At 67.1% G+C, this 22506-nt stretch overlaps 3 protein-coding genes across 4 annotated transcripts; 2 read left to right on the top strand and 1 right to left on the bottom strand.

Moving 5' to 3' along the window:
- Positions 1-1698: 1698 nt before the first annotated feature.
- Positions 1699-5873, bottom strand: LGI3 (leucine rich repeat LGI family member 3). The gene is made up of 8 exons (XM_076358838.1): positions 5460-5873; positions 4554-4625; positions 4389-4460; positions 4192-4263; positions 4021-4092; positions 3711-3880; positions 3476-3640; positions 1699-3375 (listed from the first exon to the last, which is right to left on the bottom strand). The coding sequence occupies exons 1-8, from the start codon at positions 5669-5671 to the stop codon at positions 2558-2560; spliced, it is 1653 nt and encodes a 550-aa protein (XP_076214953.1). The 5' UTR covers positions 5672-5873; the 3' UTR covers positions 1699-2557.
- Positions 5874-6585: 712 nt separating this feature from the next.
- Positions 6586-7949, top strand: SFTPC (surfactant protein C). The gene is made up of 5 exons (XM_076358839.1): positions 6586-6659; positions 6769-6915; positions 7053-7193; positions 7284-7394; positions 7544-7949. The coding sequence occupies exons 1-5, from the start codon at positions 6615-6617 to the stop codon at positions 7649-7651; spliced, it is 552 nt and encodes a 183-aa protein (XP_076214954.1). The 5' UTR covers positions 6586-6614; the 3' UTR covers positions 7652-7949.
- Positions 7950-9815: 1866 nt separating this feature from the next.
- LOC143170523 (surfactant protein C-like) lies at positions 9816-11915 on the top strand. 2 transcript variants are annotated; one of them, XM_076358879.1, is made up of 6 exons: positions 9816-9870; positions 10150-10482; positions 10575-10664; positions 10745-10855; positions 11019-11123; positions 11236-11915. In XM_076358879.1, exons 1-5 carry the CDS (start codon positions 9829-9831, stop codon positions 11112-11114), a joined length of 672 nt encoding a protein of 223 aa, XP_076214994.1. In that variant the 5' UTR covers positions 9816-9828; the 3' UTR covers positions 11115-11123; positions 11236-11915. The 2 variants fall into 2 exon arrangements, with proteins under 2 accessions (XP_076214994.1, XP_076214993.1); XM_076358878.1 differs by having other exon boundaries at positions 10554-10664.
- The last annotated feature ends 10591 nt before the right edge of the window (positions 11916-22506 follow it).

The raw sequence follows: 22506 nt of genomic DNA, 5'->3' as shown, positions 1-22506 counted from the left end.
GGCCGCGCCCTCCAAGCGCAGCGGTGGGGCCCGGATTTTTGTGCTCGTGCTCACTAAGATAGTTGGGTTTGTATTTGTTTTTTTTTTTAAAAGCAGCAAGCAAGCAAGCAGGGAAGGGAGGGAGGGAAAGAAAGAAAGAAAGAAAGAGAGAGAGAAAGAAAGAAAGAGAGAAAGAAAGAAAAAGAAAGAAAGAGAAAGAGAGAAAGAAAAAGAAAAAGAGAGAGAAAGAAAGAAAAAGAAAGAGAGAGAAAGAGAAAGAGAGAAAGAGAAAGAGAGAAAGAAAGAGAGAAAGAAAGAAAGAGAGAAAGAAAGAAAGAGAGAAAGAAAGAAAGAAAGAGAAAGAGAGAAAGAAAAAGAGAGAAAGAAAGAAAGAAAGAAAAAGAGAGAAAGAAAGAAAGAAAAAGAGAGAAAGAAAGAGAGAAAGAAAAAGAAAGAGAGAAAGACAGAAAGACCCTTTGCGTGATGCCGGGGACTTCTTTTTGATTTTGGAGGGGGTGTTTTTGTGATGCTCAGGCGGGGTATGCGCGCAGCGCGGGGCACGCAGAGCACGCCACCGCAATACCGGGGGTGTGAGAAGTCGGGGAGGGCAAGGCTGCGGGAGCTGGGGGTTTGGGCGGAGGTTGGGAGCGCTGCTGGGTCATGCCAAGGGAGTCAGATGTGCGGGCACCACCCTGACGTGTTGATTCAGCAGGGCTTAGCCTCAGCTGCTGCAAAATCCCCTCCCTGGCACGCCTCACCTGGGTTTACATGTGCGCTTAACCTTAAGCACCCGCTCAGGCATGTTGCTGAACCAGGGCCAGGGCTCTGCGGTGGGCACGGATCCCTGCAAGATGCTCGGGAGAATACAGAAGCTGCCTCTCCTTCCCAGAACCGGAGCGGGGCTCAGAGTCCTCCCCGCTGGACCTGGCATCACCTCCCTGGGCCGCTTTCCCCTCGGCCGTGCATCCTCGGCGGTGGTCCAGGGCACCCCGGCTCCCCCATCCCAGTCACAGCCACTATCGGGGTGCCAGCACCCCTCTGCAGCTGTTCCCCGTGCTTCCCACCTGGCTTTAAAGTCTGCCCTTTCCTGGTAGGGAAACTGAGGCAGAGAAGTGTGGCAATGCCCTGCTGCGGCACCAGTTAGGGCTGGGCTCCAGGGCTGGGCGCTCTGCCCTGCCCTGCACCCAGGGCAGGGCCGGATCCGGCTGCGGGACCTGCACCGGGGAAGGGACCGGGTTCAGGACCTGCAGCCACCGAGGTCAAACCCGGCTCCCAAAAGCCGGCTGTGCCCCGGGGTGCCTGTTACTTTTGAGAGGATCTTTATTTGTGAGCTTAATTTCTGTTTGTGAGCTTAATTGGTGGTTTTTCACATGCATATTTATATACCTGGGGGACAGGGAAATGCTCCCCTGGAAAACCAGCTGGGCGGCTGCTGGGTGCTGGTGCAGCTCGGGGTGCAGCAGGCTCCAGCTGGGACTCCCCTCCTTGGGGAAACACCTCCTGCCCCCCCCCCACACCCCCCCCCACCATGGGCCAAGGCACCTGCAGGAAAACAGACCAGGCAAGCCATGTGTGGGGCCTGGAGGACCCTAAAACAAGGGGTCCCCCCCTCCTGGTGGGGCTTGTGTAAGGAAGCGGGACCCTCGGGCAGGGGGGACGCCAGCCGCGGCTGGACACAGGGTGGCCGGACGCCGGCAGCTGTGGGCAGACGCGGGCAGGGCCGGGAGTCACAGTGTGTTTATTGTGGGGAGCGTTTCGGCGGGCGCGTACACCTGGGGTACGGCTGGCACGCTGGGTCCTGCCCGGCAGCGGGGCCGCAGGGGGACAGGGGCAGAGGGAGCCGCTGGACATGCACGGAGGGGGACGGCAGCAGGCCAGCCCTGCTTCTGCTCGGCAGCATCCCGCCAGCCTGGAGCCTCCCGCTGGCCTCGAGCATCCCATCCGCCTTGGGGCATCCCATCCACCTCGGGCGTCCCATCCCCTTTGGAGCGTCCCAGTGTCCTGGGAGCACCCCAGTGTCCTGGGAGCACCCCAGTGTCGTGGGAGCATCCCATCCAGCCCCTGCCTCTGCACAGCCCTGCCTGCCGCCCCCATTCCCGTGCCCCCAGACCTCCCTGCCGCAAGCCTGCAGCCCGTTGCCCAAGCGGGCAGAGGCACCCGTGCCCCCCCATCCCTGCCAGCCCAGCCGGCGCCGCGGAGCAGGCACCCAAGGGCGTCGGTCTGCAGGGAGAGGGGTGTCCCACCCTCCTGCCCTCATCCCATGGGCTGCTGACGGGGTGGCTGTGGGTGCTGCACGTGGGGAAACCGGGAGTACCGGGGGGGAAACTGAGGCCTGTGGCTTCCCCTGGCAGGGGGGCCGTGGGGCCGGGTGCTGCCCTGGGGGCGATTCGAGGGGTGCGTGTACGTGGGGGGCCGGGAGGGGGGCTGGCACCAGGCTGTGACCACGGGGCAGAGCGGGCTGCAGGCAGGAGGAAGGGGCCGGCGGGCGCATGCGTGTCCTCGGGCAGGAGCAGGCAGCTCGCGGGGGAGGCGAGAGCCCCGTCGGGGCCGCGCGGGCAGCCCGGGCTCTGCCTCCCCACTAGAGGCTGAGGTCCACCACCACGTGCCGGTAGACCAGCGTGTTGGCCTTGAAGCTAGGAGCCAGGAGGAGCTGCACATCGGCAGCCGGCACGTAGCGGAAAGCCCGCGGCGCCTGAACCGACAGCTCCTGAAACTTGATGAATTTCTGCTTCTCCTCTTCCCACAGGTAGACGTGGGTGAAGGAGAAGTCACTGCCCAGGGCCAGGTACTGCCGCTGCTCCACCGAGAAGGGCTGAATCACCATGGAGCCACGGGACGGCAGCGTCTGGAGCTCAACGAAGCGCTGTCCTTCCCATCGCACCACCTTGGAGTCACCGATGTAGCGGCTGAGGCAGAGGAATTGGTCCCGCTTCACCCTGAAGTGCTTCACCATCTGCACGTCCAGCATCTCCCCCACCTCCCCCTGGGGCGTGAACTGCTTCTGCGCCCGGCTCCACTGGTAGATGACGGGGGCTTGGGAGCTGCTGGAGATGATCAGCCGGGGTTTGCCATCGTTCTCCACGTATTCCACGTCGGTGTCGCGGTGCCAGGCGTGGAGGGCTTGGTGGGAGTAGAAGCCGTTCTGGTTGAGGCGGTAGAGGCTGGTGGAGCCCGCCTTGGAGCTGTCGGCGATGACAAAATACCAGTCGCCTTCGATCTGGAAGGCCTCGATGTCGTTGGGCTTGCGGGTCTTTTGGCTGTCGATGTCCTGGATCTTGATGAACTTGTCCACGGCGGTGTCCCAGCGGTAGATGTAGGAGCCCCCGAAGAGCTGGGCCACCACCACGTACAGCTGGTTCTGCGCCACGATGGGCTTGCAGTGCACTGCCGAGTGAGCTGCCAGGCAGGACCACGTCACGCTGGGGCCGTGCCCTTCCCGAATCACCCAACCGGGGGGTCCCCAACCCGGGAGGGGACCCCGGCCCGGATGCCTTACCGGGGATGCGGTCGAAGTCGCGCAGCTTGCGCTCCACGTAGTCCCACTTGAGAATGGCGCAGCTGCTGGCGCCGGGCTGTGCCAGGGCAACGTACAGGTCGCTGGCGTAGGTGAAGGGCTCAGCCGAAACCGACTGGAAGGGCAGGACCTGGTGCACCACGAAATCTGGGGGGAGAGGCAGCGGTGAGGGTCCGGGCACCCGGGAGTGGGGTGACGGGTGGCTGTGGTCCCTTACCCGTGGTGATGCACTGGAAGTCACCAAGCGCCAGGTCTCGGATCCGCTGGCCCTCGAACTGCCCGGGGCTGCTGCAGAAGACGGCGGGGACCGTGGTGTTGGTGCTCTCCAGCCATTCCACCAGCCACTTGATCTTGCAGTCGCAGGCCAGCGTGTTGCCCCGGAGGTCCCTGCCAAGGACGGCACCGAGTCACCCCCGGCACCCAGCCCGCAGCGAGCAGAGCACCCTGCCCAAACCCCGAGCACACCGGGCTGTCACCCTCTTCCCAGCCCGGTGTCCCAGGGGTCTCCGGTGCCACGGCAGCCTTACAGGTCGCTCAGGATGTCCAGTGGCTTGAAGAGGTCCCGGGGCAGCGTCTGCAGGTTGTTGTTGGCCAAGGACCTGGGGGACGAGAGGGGTCGTGGAGGCGACACAGCCACAGTGAAGGGGCAAGAGCCGTCCCCAATGTCCCCGGGGAGTGCAGGACCCCCAGGTACTCACAGGTGGGTCAGGGACTTGAGCCCGCGGAAAGTGGCCTTTGAGAGCGCCTGGATGTCGTTGTTCTCGATGAACCTGGGGCGGGAGGAGATGGTGGCACGGCTGCCCCAAGGGGACCGGTCCCTGCCGATACTCCCGCCCTCCCCATGCCCCCCCCAGGGCCGTCCTCGTCCCCGTGTCCCCGTCCCCATCCCACGCACAGGTACTGGAGATGCGAGAGGCCGGCGAAGGCGTTGTCCCCGATCAGCGTGAACTTGTTGGAGTTCAGCAGGCTGCAAAGAGAGGGGGGAGGCGTCAGCACCGGGGTTGGGCAGGACGGGCACGGGGGGCACTGGGATGCCCGGCCGCCAGCACGGGAGACGTACAGGAACTGCAGCGAGGGGATGTGGGCGAAAGCTGCCTCTCGGATCTCCGTGAAGGCTGCGTTCACCATCGTCCTGCCGGCGAGACGAAGCTTCAGGGCTATGCGGGAGAGGGGACGGCAGCAGGGAGGCTCTGCCACCCCGTGCCCTTCAGCGCTGTCCTTGCTGTCACCCGGTGCATGCCAGTGCAGACCCCCGCAGACCCCGCTCACCACGGAGGGGTGCTGGGCGCGGGGCGGGCAGCCCGTGGGAGAGAGGCCCCAGCAGCAATCCTGCCTGCTGGTGGTGGCACGGAGGGGACAAGGCGCTCGGCCCCACAGCAGCCCCCGGGGGCTGGCACCCACCCCACACATGCCCACGCCCTGCGGCACCCCCTGGCCCGAGTGCACGCGCATGCACACACGCATGCACACGCATGCACACGCATGCACACGCATGCACGCACAGAGCTGCATGCACGCACGCACATGCATCCACCACACACACGCTTGCATGCCCGTAGAAGGCTCCGGTGTGCCGCTGTGTCCCCAGGGACCGTGCATCAGGACCCGCCAGCCGTGTCCCCTTGGGGCTCTGGTCCCCAAGGTCACGGCAGACGGAGAGCATGGCGGGGACGGGCTGCAGCCCTGCTCTGTCCGTCACTGATGGATGGCTGTGTGTGCAAGGAGACCTGCCACCGCCGCAGGACAGCAGGACACGGGGACCAGTCCCAGGGTGTCCCCAGCCCTCTCCTTCCCCCAAGAGACCCCCACACTGCCCGTACCCCACACCGCCACGTGTTCACCCCCCGATGCAGCACAAAGAAAGAGGCTGTCCCCGCTACCCTGGGGCAGCCAGCAGTCCCTGCCAGCCCTGCACACCGGGGATGTGACCTGCTCCCCGTCCCCATCCCACTGCCTGGGTACTCACAGCGAGATGACTTCGGGGGGTAGGTTCCTGGGCACGGCCTTGGAGTCCACACAGAAAGCTGTGTCCCGGGTGCAGGAGCAGCTCGGGGGGCAAGGGGGCGGCCGGGGGGGCCGCCGACACCCCGCCGGCAGCCAGAGCCAGGCCAAGGTGAGGAAGAGGAGGAGAAGAGAGAGCTGGCCCCTCAGCATCCTCCTCCCGCGCCGCAGCTCCATTGCCCTGGCCTAGCCCTGCTCTCTCCCCCGGAGCTGGTCCCTCTCCTCCTGCTGTGCCCGGGAGCTGTGGCAAAGCCTTTTCCTCTCCTCCTTCCCCGGAGATTTCAGTGTGGAGGGGAAGCGATGGTGGTGGCGGAGGCTGCCGGCGCCCGACCCGCTGCTCTGCAGCGTACCATGCTCCTGTGCTGCGGGAAGGAGGGAGGGAGGGAGGGAGGGAGGGAGGGATGCGGCTGAGTGACAGCACAAGCATCCGTGTGGACGCGTGTCCTCACCAGCGTGCGGGCGTGCAAACGCAGGGGTGCACGCTGCGGGGTGGCCACTGGCAGCCGGGTGCTCTCGGGGTGCACCGGGATGGGGGATGGGAGGGTACCCGCAGGGGTTTGCAGGGGTGATGCCACCGCAGCTCTCCTGCCCCGTTGCTTCGCCCAGGTGCCCTTGCTGCAGCGCTGCCCGCGACAGCTCCCTGCCTGGCCTGGCAGCAAGCGCTGCCGGGTGGCGGGAGGCACCGGGCACCCGTCCGTCCCGTCCCAGGCACGGCGCTCCCGGCCAACAATGAGCCCAGCCAGCTCCTTCCCCACGCTGGGGGGGCTGCAGCTGCCGGTGCACAGGGCCGCAGGGACCAGGGGTGCAGCACCCCGGGGGTTGTGTGCTAAGGGTGCTGGGTCCTCAGCCAGAGCCCGGTACTGGGTGTGGAGAGCGGGCACGCTCTGCCCGCCTGCTGTTTGCCTTGGCTCCCCCCACGCTGCCGGCCAAATGCCAGGAAAGGGCCCTCGGAGGCCTCACGCCCCCTCCTCGGCTCCTCTCCGGGCTCAGCAAACAGAGCACAAGTGGCACCTTGGCAGCCGGGGCAGCCCCCGCCTCCTCCCACCCACCCGGGGCCCCTATAAATCCCCCTGGCTCTGGCTGGCAAAGGGACAGGAGCCGCGTGGCGAGGGAGGGCGAGATGGACGGCAGCTCCAAAGAGGCACTGATGGAGGAGGCGCCTCCGGTAAGGAGCACCCATCACCCAGCCCAAGGAGCCGGCGTGGGGCTGAGCGCCAGCCGCCTTCCCCAGCCCCACGCCGGCAGCTCAGCCGGGTGCTCCCCTGTGTCCCCAGAGGTACACGGCCTCCCCCCGCCTGCCCTGCATACCCCACCAGCTCAAGTGCCTCCTGATCGTGGTGGTGGTGGTGGTCATCCTCGTGGTGGTCATCGTCGCCTTCCTCCTCCTGGGGCTGCACATCACCGAGACGCACGCCGAAACGGTGAGGCAGTGCCGGGGAAGGAGCCGCGGTGCCACCGGCTCCGGTGACGGGGTTGGGAACGGCACCGGCTGCCGGCGCTTTGCAGGGATGGGGTTTAGACCCCGCAAAGCTCCCTGACCCCCCCCCCCGCCTGGCAGGTCTTGCGAATGACCATCCATGGCCTGGATGACGAAGGGACCCCCCAGCACCTCTCCATGAGCAAGAAGGAAAGGACTGGGACGTTTGCCGTGCGGGACGGGCTCAACGCCTCCGCCATGGTGGTGTACGACTACAGCAAGGTGCGCAGGCAGCCCCGGGGCCGGGGCACGATGGGGCGGGTGGCGGCGGCGGGGACGGGGCTGAGCTGACCCAGGTCTGTCTGCAAACAGCTGCTGGTCGGCTACAGGTCCTGGCACCACCGCGCCTGCTACGTCACCCGCGTGGACAAGGACAACATCCCGGGGCTGGACACCGTCACCGAAACTTTCCAGCGCCGGCAGGTGAGCAGGGGGTCAGCCCAGCCCAGCCCCTGCGTCCTGGGCAGCCGGGGCGAAGTGAGGGGCTGCTGGGCTTGTGGCAAGTGTCCGCTGGAGGGGAGGCTGCCGGTGGCTGAGGATGGCAGCCCCCCCCCCCGTTCTCTCTCCTGCAGGCTGAGATGAAGGAGGCCGGGGATGACGCCGTGCCCCTGGCCGACCGCTCCATCCTGGGCACCACCGTTAACATCCTCTGCAGCACCGTCCCTGTCTACTGGGCGTAGCGCCGGCTGGGGTCGGCTCCCGGGGGGATGGGACAGCGAGATGGGGATGTCACTGTCCCCATCCTCCCCACCAAGTTGCCTTTCAGGGGGGATGCTGGCAAGACAGTGCCCGGGCATCTCTCCTCCTCCACGGCTCCATCCCGCACGCGGCCCAGGGGCAGCCGCCCCATCGTCGGGGTGTTCTGTCCACAGCCACTCGGCACCGCGGCTTTCCCACAGCACTTACAATAAACAAGTGGGATTTGCTTTGGGATTCATGCTTCTGTCTGCAAAGTAAAGCCTGTGCCCCTGCCTCTGAGCGCTGCTCTCGTCCTTCCTCCTGCGCCGGCCAAACGGCCCTTCCCAGGGTGCCGGGGAGAGGCGGCACGGTGCCCCAGGGGTATCTCCCTGCGGGGTCCGGCGTGGGTAGATGCATCCTTCATGTCGGTGTGCTCGGTCCAGCCCCAGGCGAGGAGCACGGGAGGGCTCAGACACCCGCTCCCCGGGACAGCGGCACCCCCCCCCACGTTGCACACCGTGCTCCCAGGCTGCGTGGCCAGTGTCACCCCCCTGTGCCCTCCCAGTTTGCACGGAGGGAGGATGAGATGACAGGGGCAGCCTCTGCACCTCCAGCCCATGGGCGCAGGCAGCACACCCAGCCAGCACCGGCACCGCTGCGGGGTCTGGGCCACCCCTCCGGGACAGGTCCTCATCCTTGTCCCCTCCGTGTGCAGATGGGGACAGAGGGACTGTGCCACATCCCTGGTGAGAGCCAAGCCCTGGGCTGAGCAGGGCATCCACAGACACCGTGATCTGCTTGCTCCAGCTCCCCTCCATCCCCCCTCCGCTCCCTGTCCCCGGCAGCTCCAGCTCCTCTGCCCCAAAGCAGCTGGGAGCATCCTTGGGGGGCACCTCCAAGCGCTGCACCAGAGACCAGGGGATCAACAGGGCTCAGAGGGAGGAAAGAGACTCCGGGAGGACCCAAGCCAGCCCCCCCAGGAGCACAGCGGTGCCGGGCAGCGTGATTTAACCTCTCAGCAGGCACTAGCTCAGGGTCATCCCTGCAGCCACTGCCATGGGCAGCGAGGAGGGTCGCAGCCCCTGGGGGCTGACGCTTTGCTGGGAACAGGAGGGAAACCGCACATTGCCACAGGTCAACACAGGGCCGGCAGCTCTGCTCCCCGAAATCCCAGGTCTGGCCCTGACCCTGTGTCACCCTGGCAAAGAGCAGGGCCGAGAAGGGTGTGCGATAAGGGCTCCCACAGCCTCTCCTGCACATGGTGTTGGAGAGCAAACAGCCAGGAGCCACTCCAGAGTCTCCTGTGCTCCTTGACACCCTGGGACAGGAGGCAGCGTGCAACACGGGGTGCACACCCTCGCCCCCATACCCAGCTGCAAGCATCTGGTGTCCCAGGGGGCCAAGGAGTGGGCCCAGGGGTGGCTGGAGAGGTCCCAGCCTGAGCCCAACTGCAGGAGAGGCTCATGTCCAGACAAGACCAAGGCACAGCGGTGTCACCTTGCCCTGCTGATTGCACTACCCAGGGTGACATGCCAGAGCTAGGACCCCCCTCTCCCTGAGCAAATCCGCACCACGGGCAGCCCTGAAAGCCCCAGCGCTGGCAAGACGAGCCCCCGCAGTGCCCGAGCATCCCCAGGACCAAGGCTGCGGAGCACCCAGCCTGGCCATGGCCCAGGGACGTGTCCCCACCCCATGGTGACCCCGTTCCCACCCCAGCCTCGCAGTTTGTGGGAAAGCTTTGATGTCCCGTTTGCACTTTGCCCACCTCGAGCAGCTCCAGGTGCCCGAGCTGGCGAAGGGACACGGGCGGCAAGCCAGGTCTCGCCTTGGCTGCAGCCATTGCCGGATGCTCCACCCTGGAGGGCAGCTCTAACCCACGCAGGAGGGTTTGCTTTGGCCCCGACACCTCGCTTCTGGGCAGCAGAGTGGCCCCCGTGCTCGGGGACAAGTGCCCTCGGAGCCTCTTGACCAGCGGGTTCCCAGGGTAATCCAGCCCCGGGGAAGGCGGTCAGTAAACAGAAGTGAAGTGGATTGCACGCCAGCGCCCGATTGCACACCAGGGCCATGAGACCGTTCACAGGGGCCGCCCATTCCCCACCCCAGCGCCCTGGTATAAAGCCCTCTGCCCCGGCTGCTGCGGGGCAGCCCAGGCTGGGAGGAGGAGGAGGAGGAGGCAGCCATGGAGAGCAGCGTGAAGCAGGTGGTGGTTGAAGAGCCTCTGGTGAGTCCCTGCGACCCGCAGCGGGGTGGCACGGTCACGCTGGGGGTGTCCTTGTGCCCAGCAGAGATGCTCGGCACAGGGCTTTGCCTGGTTTATCCCGGCGAGGCACCGGTGCACGTGTGATGGAGCAAGGGCCTGTGGGATGCTGCATCCCCAGAGCTCAGGGGAAGCGGGATGGGTCCTGCTCCCTGGGGCAAGCCCAGCCCCAGCCCACCTGCATCCCCCAGCTCCCATCTCCTTCCCGCTCACCCCGGCTCTCTGCCTTTCCCGTGCCCACAGGACCCGGAGAAGGGCTGCTGCGGCTCCGGCTGCTGCTCCCAGGTATGCTGCAAGCCGGGCTGCTGCTGCTGGCCCTGCACGGTTTGCTGTTCCAAATGCGCCCGGTGCTGCGTGCCCCGGTGCTGCAAATGCCCCAGCTGCCCTGGCTGCGCCTGCATCAAGCGGTCCCTGTGCTTCGTGCCTCGCCTGCTCTGCTACCTGCCCCGCAAGCTCCTCAGCTGCCACCACCTCAAGTGCCTCCTCATCGTGGTGGTGGTGGTCGTCCTGCTGGTGGTCATCATCGCCGGCGCCCTGCTGATGTGGCTGCGCGCAGACCAGCGGCACGCCGACGCCGTAAGTAGGGACCCCCGCCGCCCCCCGGGGAGGGGCTGCCGCAGGTGGTGAGCTCCCCCCACGCCCCCCAGGTCCTGCGGATGGGACTGCAGAGAGGACTGGCCTGGGAAGAGGATGTGGCCGCTTTCTACCTGGACGGCGGGGATGGAAACCCGGCCACGGTCATCTATGATTACAAGAACGTAAGCGGGGAGCCCTGCGCGGCCGGGGGGACAGGGAAGCGGTGATGGGACCGAGCTGATGCGGGTCTGTCTGCAAACAGCTGCTGGTGAGCTACAGATCCTGGCTCCACCGCGCCTGCTACATCACCCACGTGGACAAGGACAACATCCCAGGGCTGGACACCATCGCCGAGACCTTCCAGCGCCGGCAGGTGAGTGCTGGCCACCCTGCTCGGCACCGGCTGGGGCAGGACGGGGCATGGGGCGCACATGGCAATGGCCCGGGCACGGTGCCTCATGCAACCCCCCCAGTGAAGAATTGGGGTGCAGCATCGTGCCGCTGCTGCCTCGTTTTTCCTTCTCTCCCCTCGCCAGACTGAGGAGAGGCTCGCCATGCCCCTGGCCGATCGCTCCCTCCTGGGCACCACGGCGAGCATCCTCTGCAGCATCGTCCCTGTCTACTGGGCTTAGCCTTGCTGGGTGAGTGCGAAGGGTCCCGCTGCCCACAGAGGTGGGCAGGGGGCTGGCAGGGAGGGCTGGGGGACCCCCACCCACCCAGCAGCACCCTCACGGTGCCAGGTTTGCCTTGCAGCATCCCCGACGGACACGGCGTTGCCGCAGCCCCTTTGCCTCTCTGAGAGCATCACCGACACCTCCGCAGCTGCCCCCGCCAGCAGCCCATCACCCACCCCAATTTCGGGAGGTTCCAGGGCCCGCGCAATGCCGCGGGGCTGAGCAGGAGGCTGTGGGGCCAGGGGGCTAGCGTTGGAGGGGCGCGGGGGGCTCCACTTCGCTGTGCGGCACCGCATCCCTGCTGCAACCTCGGTGCTGGGGGGGGCTGGAGGCGGTGGGTGGGTGTCTGCGTGGGCGAGCGCCGCGCTGCGCCGGGGGACAGCTGGTTTGTCACTTAAGTCTTCTCAGCTTCACCAAACCCAAGTGCAAAAATGAGCTTAAAAAAACATGACATTTAAAGAAACAAAATTCTCCGTTCCAATTCTTCGCTCCCTGCTCGCCCGGCTGCCGGCAGCTCCCGGCTTCCTTTGCCTTAAAAATGCATTTAGGGGCTCTGAGCACCATTTAAGCGAATTTCTGACGCAGCCACAGCCTGGGGGCTCACGGGAGGCACCCCCCCGAGCATCGCTCGGCACCGGGGCACGGGACCGACCTGAGCTGCCCCCTCCTCCTGCCAGCCCTGCCAGAACCAAGGCTGTCCTGAAAAATGTATCTGTCCTCTCCCGCCCCGCAGAACTGAATAAAGGATAAGGGGAAGAATCAGGTCTCGGAACTATTCCTGGCGACGGCCCGTGTCGAAGGCGGCCACGGCCACTGGCTGCAGCCCAAGGACCGGGATTATTAGGACCGGGATGCTGGTGTTACTGGGATCGGGCGTTATTAGGACTGGGCTGCTGGCCTGGGGCTGAGCATCCAGGGCAGGGGGGGGAGCGCGGGGCAGCTCAGCTGCAGCCCCCCCCGGGACGGGAGCCAGCCAGCAGCACAGCTGCCTCCCACCGGCGCCGCGGCCGACCCGGGGTGGGGGCCACAAGCACCCCGCCACCCCCACGCCTGGATCCGGCCCCCGCTCCCCGCTCCTGGCAGCCAGGGAAGCTGCTCCCCGCCGGGAGAGCGCAGCTGCGGCTGGCTGGGATGCGGGGCCTCCTGCGGCTCCGGAGCACCCACCCCCAAACCCTCGCCCTTCCCCAGCCCAGCTGCACCGGCGAGCATGAAACGTGGTGTGGTTTTTATTTGAAAGGCTCCCGGGCTGACCAGCCAGCCCCGGGTACCAGCATCCTCCCGGAGCAGTGGATGGAGGGGGGTGTGCAGAGTTTTGCAAGGGCTCAGCGCCCCCGCCTCCGGCTCAGCCTCCCCACCCCGTGATGGAGCAGCTGAAGACAAGCTGTCAGAAACTTGGCAGGACCCCGAGGTCCTTGTGCAATAATTCAAGTGTCCTCGTTTCACGAGCCTGCGCAGGCGGGGGCAGGCGAGGTTTGCAGAGGGCGAGCGCTACGCCTCCGGGTGCTGAATCCCAGGGGACCAGGGGCACCCTGGACCCCGATGGGGGGGTGTCAGCCCTGCCAGCCGGGCGCAGGGGTGCAGGTGGAGGTGTTGGCAGGGCGGGGGGCCGGGGGGCTCGCCCTGCCTGGGGGCAGGCAGGCGGCTTCGCACTGCTCCCGGCTCTCAAAGCGATTGCGGCTGCCACCACAGCCCCCGTACCAGAAGAGTGAGCAGCGGCCGGGCTGGCGGCCCTCGAAGAACCACTTGGGCGAGAAGGAGCGGCAGGGCCCCACGTCCCGTGCCTCCAGGCAGGCGGCTGCAAGGCGGGTGACATGGCACGCTGGCAGCACGGCCAGAGCGCGTGGCATGGTTGCATGCCGGGAAACGCACCCCACGACCCAGCCGGTGCACAAGCTGGCAGCCCTGCCTGCCTCCCTGCCTGCTCTCTGCTCACGAGTCACCCCCCCCCACAAAGACACCCGGCCCCCCCCCTTGCACGCTTCTCACCCTGCGTCATGTTGCTCTCGCCCACGCCGGCTCCGTCGGGACCTGCCCGGGATGGTCACAGCATCAGCCAAGCAGCAGCACCGAAACCTCAGCCGTGCCCCCCGCCCGGGCTGGGGGCACCCCATGACCCCCGGTCCCCGGAGGGATGGCCACCCTCGCCTACCTGGCTCCATGCAGGCGCGGATGCAGTCCCGCTCGCTGCTGAAGCGGTTGGCGTTGCCCCCGCAGCCCCCGTACCAGAAGCGCTCGCAGGACCCCGTCTCCCACCGGTGGTACCACATCACGGAGAAGCGGGTGCAGGCGCTGCCGGGGTCCTTGTCCAGGGCGCATGGTCCGGGGATGGCCACAGCCCTCCGGCCCTTGCCAGTGTGGGGCACGGCAGGGACCTTGGGGGTCCTGGGAGTGGAAATCAGAGGAAACCCCCCCCCCAGTACGTGCCTGGGGAAAAGGACCCCCGCCCCGGGAAGAGGAGGTGCAGCCCCCCAGCCCCCCAGCTCATGTCACGGGGGACTGAAGGATGCAGATGCAGGGGACGGCCCTGGTGCCGCTCACTCACTGCGCAGGGTTCCCGGGGTGGGGCTCGCTGATGCCGGTGCCGGGGAGGGGCAGCTCCCGGGGGCACCCCGGGGTGCTGGGGCGCCGTCTGCTCTCCGCTGCAGAGCAGAAGCCATAGCAGAAGCGTGACGGAGGTGCAGGCAAGGAGGTTTTGGGGATCAAAGCCGCCTACCCCCAGAGCAGTTGGGGACGGGACCTGGAGGTGCTCCAGCCCCCTGAGACCTCCCCATCCCGCTCACCCCGCAGCCTCCTGAGAAAGCCCAGCACCGTTCTCTCCGCGTACTCCATCTCGGGTGGGTGGACCGAGCCCAGGCGCAGGGAGTGGTACCGCCACGCCGGCAGCGTCTCGGGCACGGCCGCCTCCGGCCGCTCCGTCCCAGCTCGCCCCAGGGAGAGCACCAAGACGCCGAAATCCTCACACCGGGCGAAGGGGGCCAGTGCCTGCCGCGCCTCCCTGTCCCACAGCACCGTGGCCCCCGTTCCCACCATGAAGAGGACACGGAGCCGGCCACTGGAGCTCTGCGGGAAGGTGTGCCGGAGGGTCCACGCCACCGTGCCGCCGGCAGATGCCGCGGCCGCCCTGGGCACCAGCGCGAGGCGGAGGCGCTCCTGGAGCTGCTCCCTGGAGCTGGGCAGCCCAAAGGGGACCTCGGCCAAACCCTGCCTGGGGATAGAGGGGCCTGTCAGCACCAGGGCGATGCGGGTGCCGTTGTGCACCAGATCCGGACCTGCGAGCTGCAGGTGCCCCAGGAGGCGGTGGAAGAGCTCGCCGACAGCCTCCAGCCTCTCTGCCGGCATCCCCGGAGCCGCATTGTCCACCACCAAGGCCAGGTCCACGTCCAGTGGGTCAGGGGATGGCACGGCCACGGCGCAGCCCTCGGGGTGGCAGAGGTCTGGGCACGGGCAGAGATGGAAGCTGAGCCCCAGAGCCGCTGGGCACCCGTCCCCGGTGCCGCCCCGGGGCTCCCTACCGAAGCAGAGGACACAGGGCAGCACCGCATCCCGCAGCACCACCACATCCCCGGCCGGCTCCGCAGCGGAGAGCTGGACCACTCGGAAGAGGCTGTTGACCTGGGGGGGGAGGGAGGCAGAGCCAGGGTGGGGGCTGAGGGCTGGGGGGGGACCAGGGGGAGCAGCCACCAGCCCCGGGGCTCACCTGGAAAGCCCGCACCACCTCGGGCAGCGGGCTGAAGGTGAGCACCGCCGGCACGATGCCCAGGGCTTCGTACTGCAGAGCAGCCTCCCCAATGCCCTCCAGGTCCTGGCTCCGGCCGCTGGTGACGAAGAGGACCACCTTCCTGCCCAGGGCAGCCGGCCGGACCCTCTTGAGCACATGGTGCCCCACAAAGCGCATGGCGGCGGCCAGGCGGCCGCGCCGGGAGGAGCGGGTGGGCGAGAGGCGGCGGAGGCGCCCCAGCAGCACGGCCCCGCTCCCCACCTCCCCAGCACGCAGCAGGTAGGTGGGGGCGGCCGCGTAGGCTAGCATGGCCACCCGGGCCCCCGCCGGGCAGCCCAGCGGGGAGACCTGCAGGTCCCGCAGCAGCAGGGCCAGCAGCTCCTTCATGCGGGAGAAGAGGGCTGGTGGCACTGTGGACGAGGTTTCCAGCACCAGAACCAGCTCGGTGGGGAACAGCGGGCAGGAGGGGGAGGTGGTGACTGTGAGGGGATGGCAGCATCTCAGGGACTGCCGGAAAAGCCTCCCCGTGACATCCCGTGCTCATGGTACCCGTGCCCACCCATCCACCGCTGTCTCCCTCCAGTCATCCTCCGGGCATGCATCCATCAGCTGTGCCCCCACCACCCAGCCATCCCTCAGTCCCCTCCGCTGCGGTCCCCCCACCGAGCTGGTCCCCGTCCCCTCCCTGCCATCCCTGCCGCTGTCCCAGGCTCTCACCGCAGCTCCGGCGGATGAAAGCCTTGAGCTCGCAAGGCTGGAGGGATGCACGAAGCGGTGTCAGTCCCAGCTCTCCCGCCCAGCTCTTCCCAGCAAACCCAGCAAGGCTTGCTGGGGCCAGGCGGCCACCGAGCTCCTCACTGTCCCCCGAGGACACCCCTCAAAGCCATGTCCCCATCCCCAGCCGGCCCCACACCAGCATCCCGTACCGTGGAGGGGAGAATGCCTGGCGAGCCCTTTGGGCCCTGGAGCAGCAGGAGAGGAGAGAAATTAAGAGGAACTATGAAGAAGGAACACATCCCTGAGCACCCGGGCTGGTTGCAGGCAGAAATATGGCAGGAAAAAGGGAATTTGCAGGGAGTCACCATCTCTCCTGGAGGTCCCACGCTGCCGGGGCCGCCTGCTTCTCCTCTGCTCCCAGGGTGGCCCTGGAAAACCCTGGGGAGTTGAGCGGGTGGGCACGGCCGTGGGGGATCGGGGAGGGGGCTGCGCCGTACTCACCCTGCGCCCAGGCAGCCCTCGTGCGCCCTTGTCCCCTGGGGATCCTCTCTCACCCCCATCACCCTGGAGGGGACACTCGGAGGAAGCCGACCCCGTCCTTCCCAGCACCCCACAGCGTGGACCGGCCGGCCCTGGCCAGGTCCCCATGCCCCCTCCCGGCCCCCCACGCTCTCACCTGAGCCCCGGGGTATCCTGGCAGGCCCCGAGCACCCTGGGGGAAGCAGCACACGTGAGCGCGGCCGGGACCCCCGGCAGCCCCACGGGCGGGGACAGAGCTCTGCCCCACGCTCATCCCACTCGCCTCCACCCCGGCTCTGGGCTGCCGGTACCTTGGCACCCTTCCTCCCTGCAGCACCTCTCTGGTCACACCCGTTCTCGCCCTGGGAGGGGAGAAAAATCCCAAAGCAGATTACTGTAGGACCTACACAAATACCCCTCTTCCCAAAGCTTCCTTGGCCATGGCTTTTCCATGCCTCCCCCGGCTGCAGTGCCCCCGGGGAGGACGCCACATCCCCGAGGGGCACAGCCTTACCAGGGCACCCTTGAGCCCCCGCGGTCCCACGCTCCCCTTCCTGCCCTCGGCTCCTGCCGGCCCCTGGAAGAGAAAGCGGGGCTGCAGGCTGGGGGTGCATGGGGGGAGGCTGCCAAATGCCACGTCGTGGTATTGCTCACCTTCTCCCCTTTGGGGCCGGCTGGGCCAGCAGCTCCCTGGGAGCCCTTGGCTCCGGGCAGACCCTGGGCGAAAGGCAAAGGCGGATCAAGGATGCCGAGGAGCACCCCTGGGGCGGGCACCCACCGGCACAGCCGCCGGCTCACGGCGGCCACCAGCACCCACCAGGGACCCCAGCACAAGGAGGGGGACGGCACCTGAAGTCCTCTGCTCCCCGGGCGGCCGCTCACACCCTTCGTCCCCCGTGGCCCCGGCAGCCCCTGCAAAGGGAAAGCAGAGGGGGCAGCGGGGGTGCCCGCCCAGGGGTCCCGGGGCTGGCAGGGGCTTCCCTGGCCTCACCTGGGCACCTCCGTAGCCCTTCTGTCCCCCGGGGCCGAGGCTGCCGCGGTTCCCCTTCTTGCCCTGTAAGGAGACGGGACAGCTCAGGCTCCGGTGGGGAGATGTCCCCGGTTCCTGGGGCAGACAGATGCCCGTGTCTTCAGGTGCTGCCAGCCCTACCTGTGCTCCCTGCTGCCCTTTCTGGCACGAGGTCTGTGGAGGGAAGCGCCGTCAGCGGCCACGTTCCCAGCACAGGGACACATGGCACAGGGACACCCGGCGCAGACCCTGGTGCCCCCTTGCTCATGGCACCTACCGGGTGAGCGGGGGGACCTGGGGGTCCCACTGGCCCCGGGGGACCATCCAGGCCGGGGTCTCCCTGGAAATCACGGGTGTTGAGAGGGAAGCAGAGCTCCTGGCTGTCCTCCCAGCACATCTCGTCCCCAAAAGGGTCCTGCCGACCAGCTGCTCCACCGCCGCCACCCGGCATCCCCGAGCACCGTCCTGGCCCCTGCCAGCCCTTACCTGGGGACCCCCATCTCCTCTCCACCCTGGGGTGCCGGGCTCAGGGCTTCTCCTCCCGGGTGGCCCCTGGGGAGCAGAGAGGGGGCTCAGCGAGCCCCCCAGCACCCTGTGGAGCCCCGGGGCTGCAAGCCTGTACTCACCACCTCTCCACAAGGGCCTGGGGGCCCCTTCTCCCCCCGGGCACCCCGGGAGCCTTTCTGCCCCTAGGTGAAGGCAGGAGGAAGGGATTTAGCAGCTGGGCGGCAGGCAAAGGAGGCAGTGCTTTGCCGAGGCTCAGCCGTGCAGCGCCGCACCTGCCTCCCTCGGGACCCCTTCTCTCCAGGGCGGCCGGGGGTCCCCAGTTCACCCTGGGGAGGAGAAAGGAGGCTGCGCCCGTGCCCGTGCCCGTGCCCGTGCCCGTGCCCATGCCCGGTCCCGCTCGGGTGGCTGTGCCGGGATGGAGGGAGGGCTGCACCGGCTGGCTGGTGCAATGCCCCGCTGCACAGCTCACCTGCTCCCCATCCACGCCATCGTAGCCGGCTTCTCCAGGAGATCCCTGCAGGGAGGTGACACGGTCTGATGCGAGTTTATATGGCACAGGTGAAATAGCCAGGTCCTGGCTTTGCCCCATTTCCCCCAGCACCCCAGGCCATCCCACCCCTCCCTCCATCATGACCATCTCCCATTCCCCTCCCCGGATCCCTCTCTTCCCTGCCCGTCCTCGAGGTCTCCTTGCCGCTGCCAGCTGTCCATGGCCTTGGCCACCATTGGTGCCTGCAGGAGCCACAGGATAAACCACAAGGCAGGGACGTACCTGCTCCCCAGGGTGACCCACGAAGCCCTGCAAAGAGACACAGGAGAGCAGCCGGGGAGCGGTGGGCACCCACGCTGCGGGACGGAACCATGCCGGGCTGGGACGGCCCCTCACCTTCGGTCCACACTGTCCCGGGCATCCCTGCATCCCTCGGCTGCCGTGGAGACCTTGTGGTCCCTGCTCCCCCTGCGCTCGGGAGGGGAGAGGAGGCCATCAGTGGCAATGCCGTGGTGGGGGTCCCCTTCGCCCCTCGCCCCCAGGGCCACCCTCTCCCACCCCCGGGGGTCCCACGGCCGACTCACGCTGTGCCCGTGCTCGCCCTCGTCTCCAGCGCGTCCCTTGCTGCCTGTCACTCCCTAGGACAGAGAGACCCTGGGAACGGCAGCCGTGACCCCCCGGCCCGATGACAGACCCCAGGCTGGGAGCCAGCACGGCTGGGCTCCCTTCCCAGCTCAGGGAGGAAGGGCTTGAGCGGGGCAAGAGCTTGAGCTGAGCTGAGCTCCCAGGGCTCCTCTTGGCCCTGGGAAAGGGATCCAGGGCTGTGCATGCAGCACGAGGGTGCAATTCCCCTGGGGAAGCGTCGTGAGCCCCCCCCACCCCCTGGGCCTCAGTTTCCCCTTGCTTTGCTCAGCGCTTCGGCACCATGGCTGCAGCGTCAAGGTGGGCACGGCCCAGCCTCAGGGTTTGCTCTGGGAGCCCGGCTGGGTGATGCAGAGCCCACGCATCCGTCCCAGCAGAGAGGGATGGGAAGGATGGGACTGCTCTCCTGAGGGCATGGTGGGGGGCCTGGGGAAACATCCCCTCTGATGGGGAAGGGAAAGGTCTGAGCCCTGCCCCGGGCTGTCTGCAGGGCTGGGCATCCCTCCCTCATCCCCCCACTCTCCCAGTCCTTTACCTTGCTCCCCCGGGGGCCACCGGGGCCTCGCAGACCAGGCAGCCCCACGCAGGTGCAGGGACACATCTGGCAGCACGTCCGCTCTGCCAGGGCCAGCTGCAGGGAGAGGGTGGCACCCCCACTCAGAGCCCACGGGGACCCCACCACCCACCCCACCGCTGCTCATCCTCACCAGCTCCTGTGCCACATGCCCACCAGCCTCCGGCATGTCCACAGCGAGCTGCTGCCCGCTCCCCAGCCATCGCCCAAACTCCACCTGCTGCAGGTCCCCCAGCCCCGTGACGTTGTTCACCGCCACCGTCACCAGCAGGTCAGCCTGGTCTGGAGGGGACGGGGTGTCACGAGGCGTCACGCTGCGCCGGGTGGCCCCTGGCCCCCACCAGCTTTCCCCACTCACAGGGGTCACCCAGCCAAGCCTCGCGCAGCCGTTGCCACCCCACCTTGCAGCCAAGCCGACATTGCCGCTTCCTTCATCTTCCCTGCATCATCATCCAGCCCATCCGTGAACACCAGCAGCACCTGGGCGAGGAGGCGGGGGCCGGTGCTCTGCAGCAACCCCCCAGCAGCGGGAGCGCCCAGCATCCCCCAGCCTCACGGGGAGCAACGGGCATGGCTGTGCCAGTGCCATACCTTGGCATCAGCCGCCTGCCGTGCCAGGGTGCCGAGGAAGCTCTGCAGGGCGGGCTGGTTGAGGTAGGAGCGCTGGAAGGAGTGCGCCCGCGCCAGGCGTTGCAGCACATCCACCCAGGGCTCCCGCAGCCGGGCCTGGAAGAGGGTGTCCCCGTCCCGCTGCGTGCTCTGCAGGCTGATGCTCAGGTCAAGCGGGCTGCAGGTAAGGTGGTCCAGCGCTGCCAGGTCCCGCAGCACCCGCTCCAGGTAGGGCTGCAGGTTGGACTGCTGGTAATCGGTGACGTCCAGGGCCACCAGCACGTGGAGGGTGCATGGTCCTGCAGGGCAGAGCGTGGAGACCCAGCCGGGCTACGTGGGATCCCGGCTGTGTGGGCTGGAGTGTGGCATCCCCCAGGGGGACATGCGTGCCCCACGGTGGGACACCTCCCCAGCACGGCCATGCACAGGGACGTTCTCGCTTACCCGCCTCCCGGCTCTGGACACCTGCGGCCGCGAGGACGAGCAGAGCCGCGGGAAAGCAGACCCCGCACAGCCCCATGGCCCCAGCGTGGCACGGCTCGGCAGGACGCTGTGGTCACCGTCGGGGAACCAGCTCCTCCTCTGCCCGGCGGCTGCAAGGCGTGAAGGCAGGGCTGCGGCCAGGAGGCAACCGGCAGCAGCGAGAGCAGAGCACGTGCCTCGGGGAGGCGGCAGGCCCAGAGCTGCTTCCAGCTCTCCATCCATCACTGCTGACAGGTCATCCATGGAGTGCAGCCCAGCCCAGGGCCACTGTGGCTGTCCGAGCCGAGCCAGCGCTGGCCTCATCCTGCCCACCTGCTTGGCCGCTTGCAGACAGTGCTGGGCGCGTTTTGCTTCCCGGGGCTGCAAAGCACTCGCTCGTGGTGAGCTGCGGGGCTGCTGGGGAGGGTGCAGGGGCAACGTGGGGCACGACACGGGGGTGACGAGCTCCTGATGGAGCTGAACCGCTCTGGGCAGGGCTTTGAGATGGGCTTTGCCCCCGGCACTGTGAGGACGCCCGTGCAGCCCCACTGCCCCCCACAGCTCGGCTTTTGGGGCTGTGCCTCAGGCAAGCACGCTGCAGAGATGCAGCTTTTCCGAGGGTTTTCAGGATGCCCTTCAGAGCTGGCGTGGCAACCTTCCCCCTGCCGCTCCGCGGGCAGGGAGTGGAGGCACGGAGCGATGCACCCGGGTCAGCACCAGGAGCCCTGCCTGCCCGTCCTGCCGCACCAGGCGACCTGCCTGCTTTGCCGATGAGCAGGACACAACCCGTCCCACGGCCCGGCCACGCAGCTGGAGCAAGGGGGGAGAAGGCGGCTGGAGCCCAGACCCCTTTGGGGATTAGCAAAATGAGGGACCAGAGACTGCGATAGCAGCCGAACCTGCGGCATCGCCACAACCCCTCAGCGACTGCTTGGGGACAGAGGAAACCCCCTTACCTCTCCTGCGCCTTCGCCGGTGCGGGGGATCCGCGGCACGCAGAGACGGGCAGTGCCGGACGGTGCAGCTGACCGCGGGCTGCAGGAGCTGGCCGCCTGCGTGGGAGGATGTGCGTTTGGGGGCTTATTTATTCCAGGGCTCGAGAAAACATCATATGTCCGACACGTCAGGGGGAGCTGCCTTGCAGCCAGGGCTCCCGGGCTCCGTGGGACTGGCCCTGCCGGAGCGGGCAGCTGCCCGCCGCAGGGCACGGGCCACGGCACCCCATGGCCGCCCACCGCCTCCTGGGAAGGTGCAAGGAGCTCATGGGGCAGGAGACCATCAACAGTCGACGGATATTGTGGTGCTTGGAAAACCACGTCTGCAAGGGAGCCGGGTCCCAGAGAGCGAACGCCAGCGTGGGAAAGCCAGGCTGGTGCGGAGGGAGGTGGAGGAAAAAGCTCCACCGAGAGCCCCAGGTCCCCGGAGCGCTCCGTGAGAAAGGGGCAATATCAGGGTGGAAACCAGCGGCCAGATCCTGACATAATGGATTTACATCATCCGGGGACTCAGCCCTCAAACATCCTTCCCAGCAGAGGGATGGAAACAGAAAGTATTTCAAAGCCCGGCTTGTTTTTCACGGGGGATCTGTTTGTTTTCTTGGGAGACCAGCTAGAGGTTGGAGATGAATTAGGCAGTTGCTCCCCGCGTTCCCATCCCCGGGCTGCACCATGCAATGTGTGGGCTGGGGACGGCGTGGGGAAGCAGAGCAAGACCAGTTTGCAGGAGTTTATTTATTTGCTCGAAGGGAAAGGTTTACTGGATGTAGGTTTTGCAATGCCGGGCTAGCTAGCAAAACACATCCCGAGATGATCTGCTGTTGGGGGAGGAAAGTAACGGCTCAAGATAAGGCACGAAGGAGATTTCCCCACGATCTGCCGTGCCTGGTGGGAACGAGTCAGGCCCTGAATGCGGGAGGTCCCTGGAAGCGAAAGGGAAAGAGGGTTTGGGGGGGTTAGTGGGCAGGGGAGGGAGCGGAGCCTGGATGCCTGTGTGCATCCAGCGTGTCCCCGGGGCAGTAATTGTATGCAGTAACACTGAACACTTAAAAACTTAAAAAATAACGTTAATGCAAGTTATGAGAATATTGTAAGTAAGACAACAGGG

This window comes from Aptenodytes patagonicus, chromosome 24, assembly GCF_965638725.1.
Source record: "Aptenodytes patagonicus chromosome 24, bAptPat1.pri.cur, whole genome shotgun sequence".
In the NCBI taxonomy this organism is placed as follows: Eukaryota; Metazoa; Chordata; class Aves; order Sphenisciformes; family Spheniscidae; genus Aptenodytes; species Aptenodytes patagonicus.
This window is presented reverse-complemented; position numbering and strand designations above follow the sequence as displayed.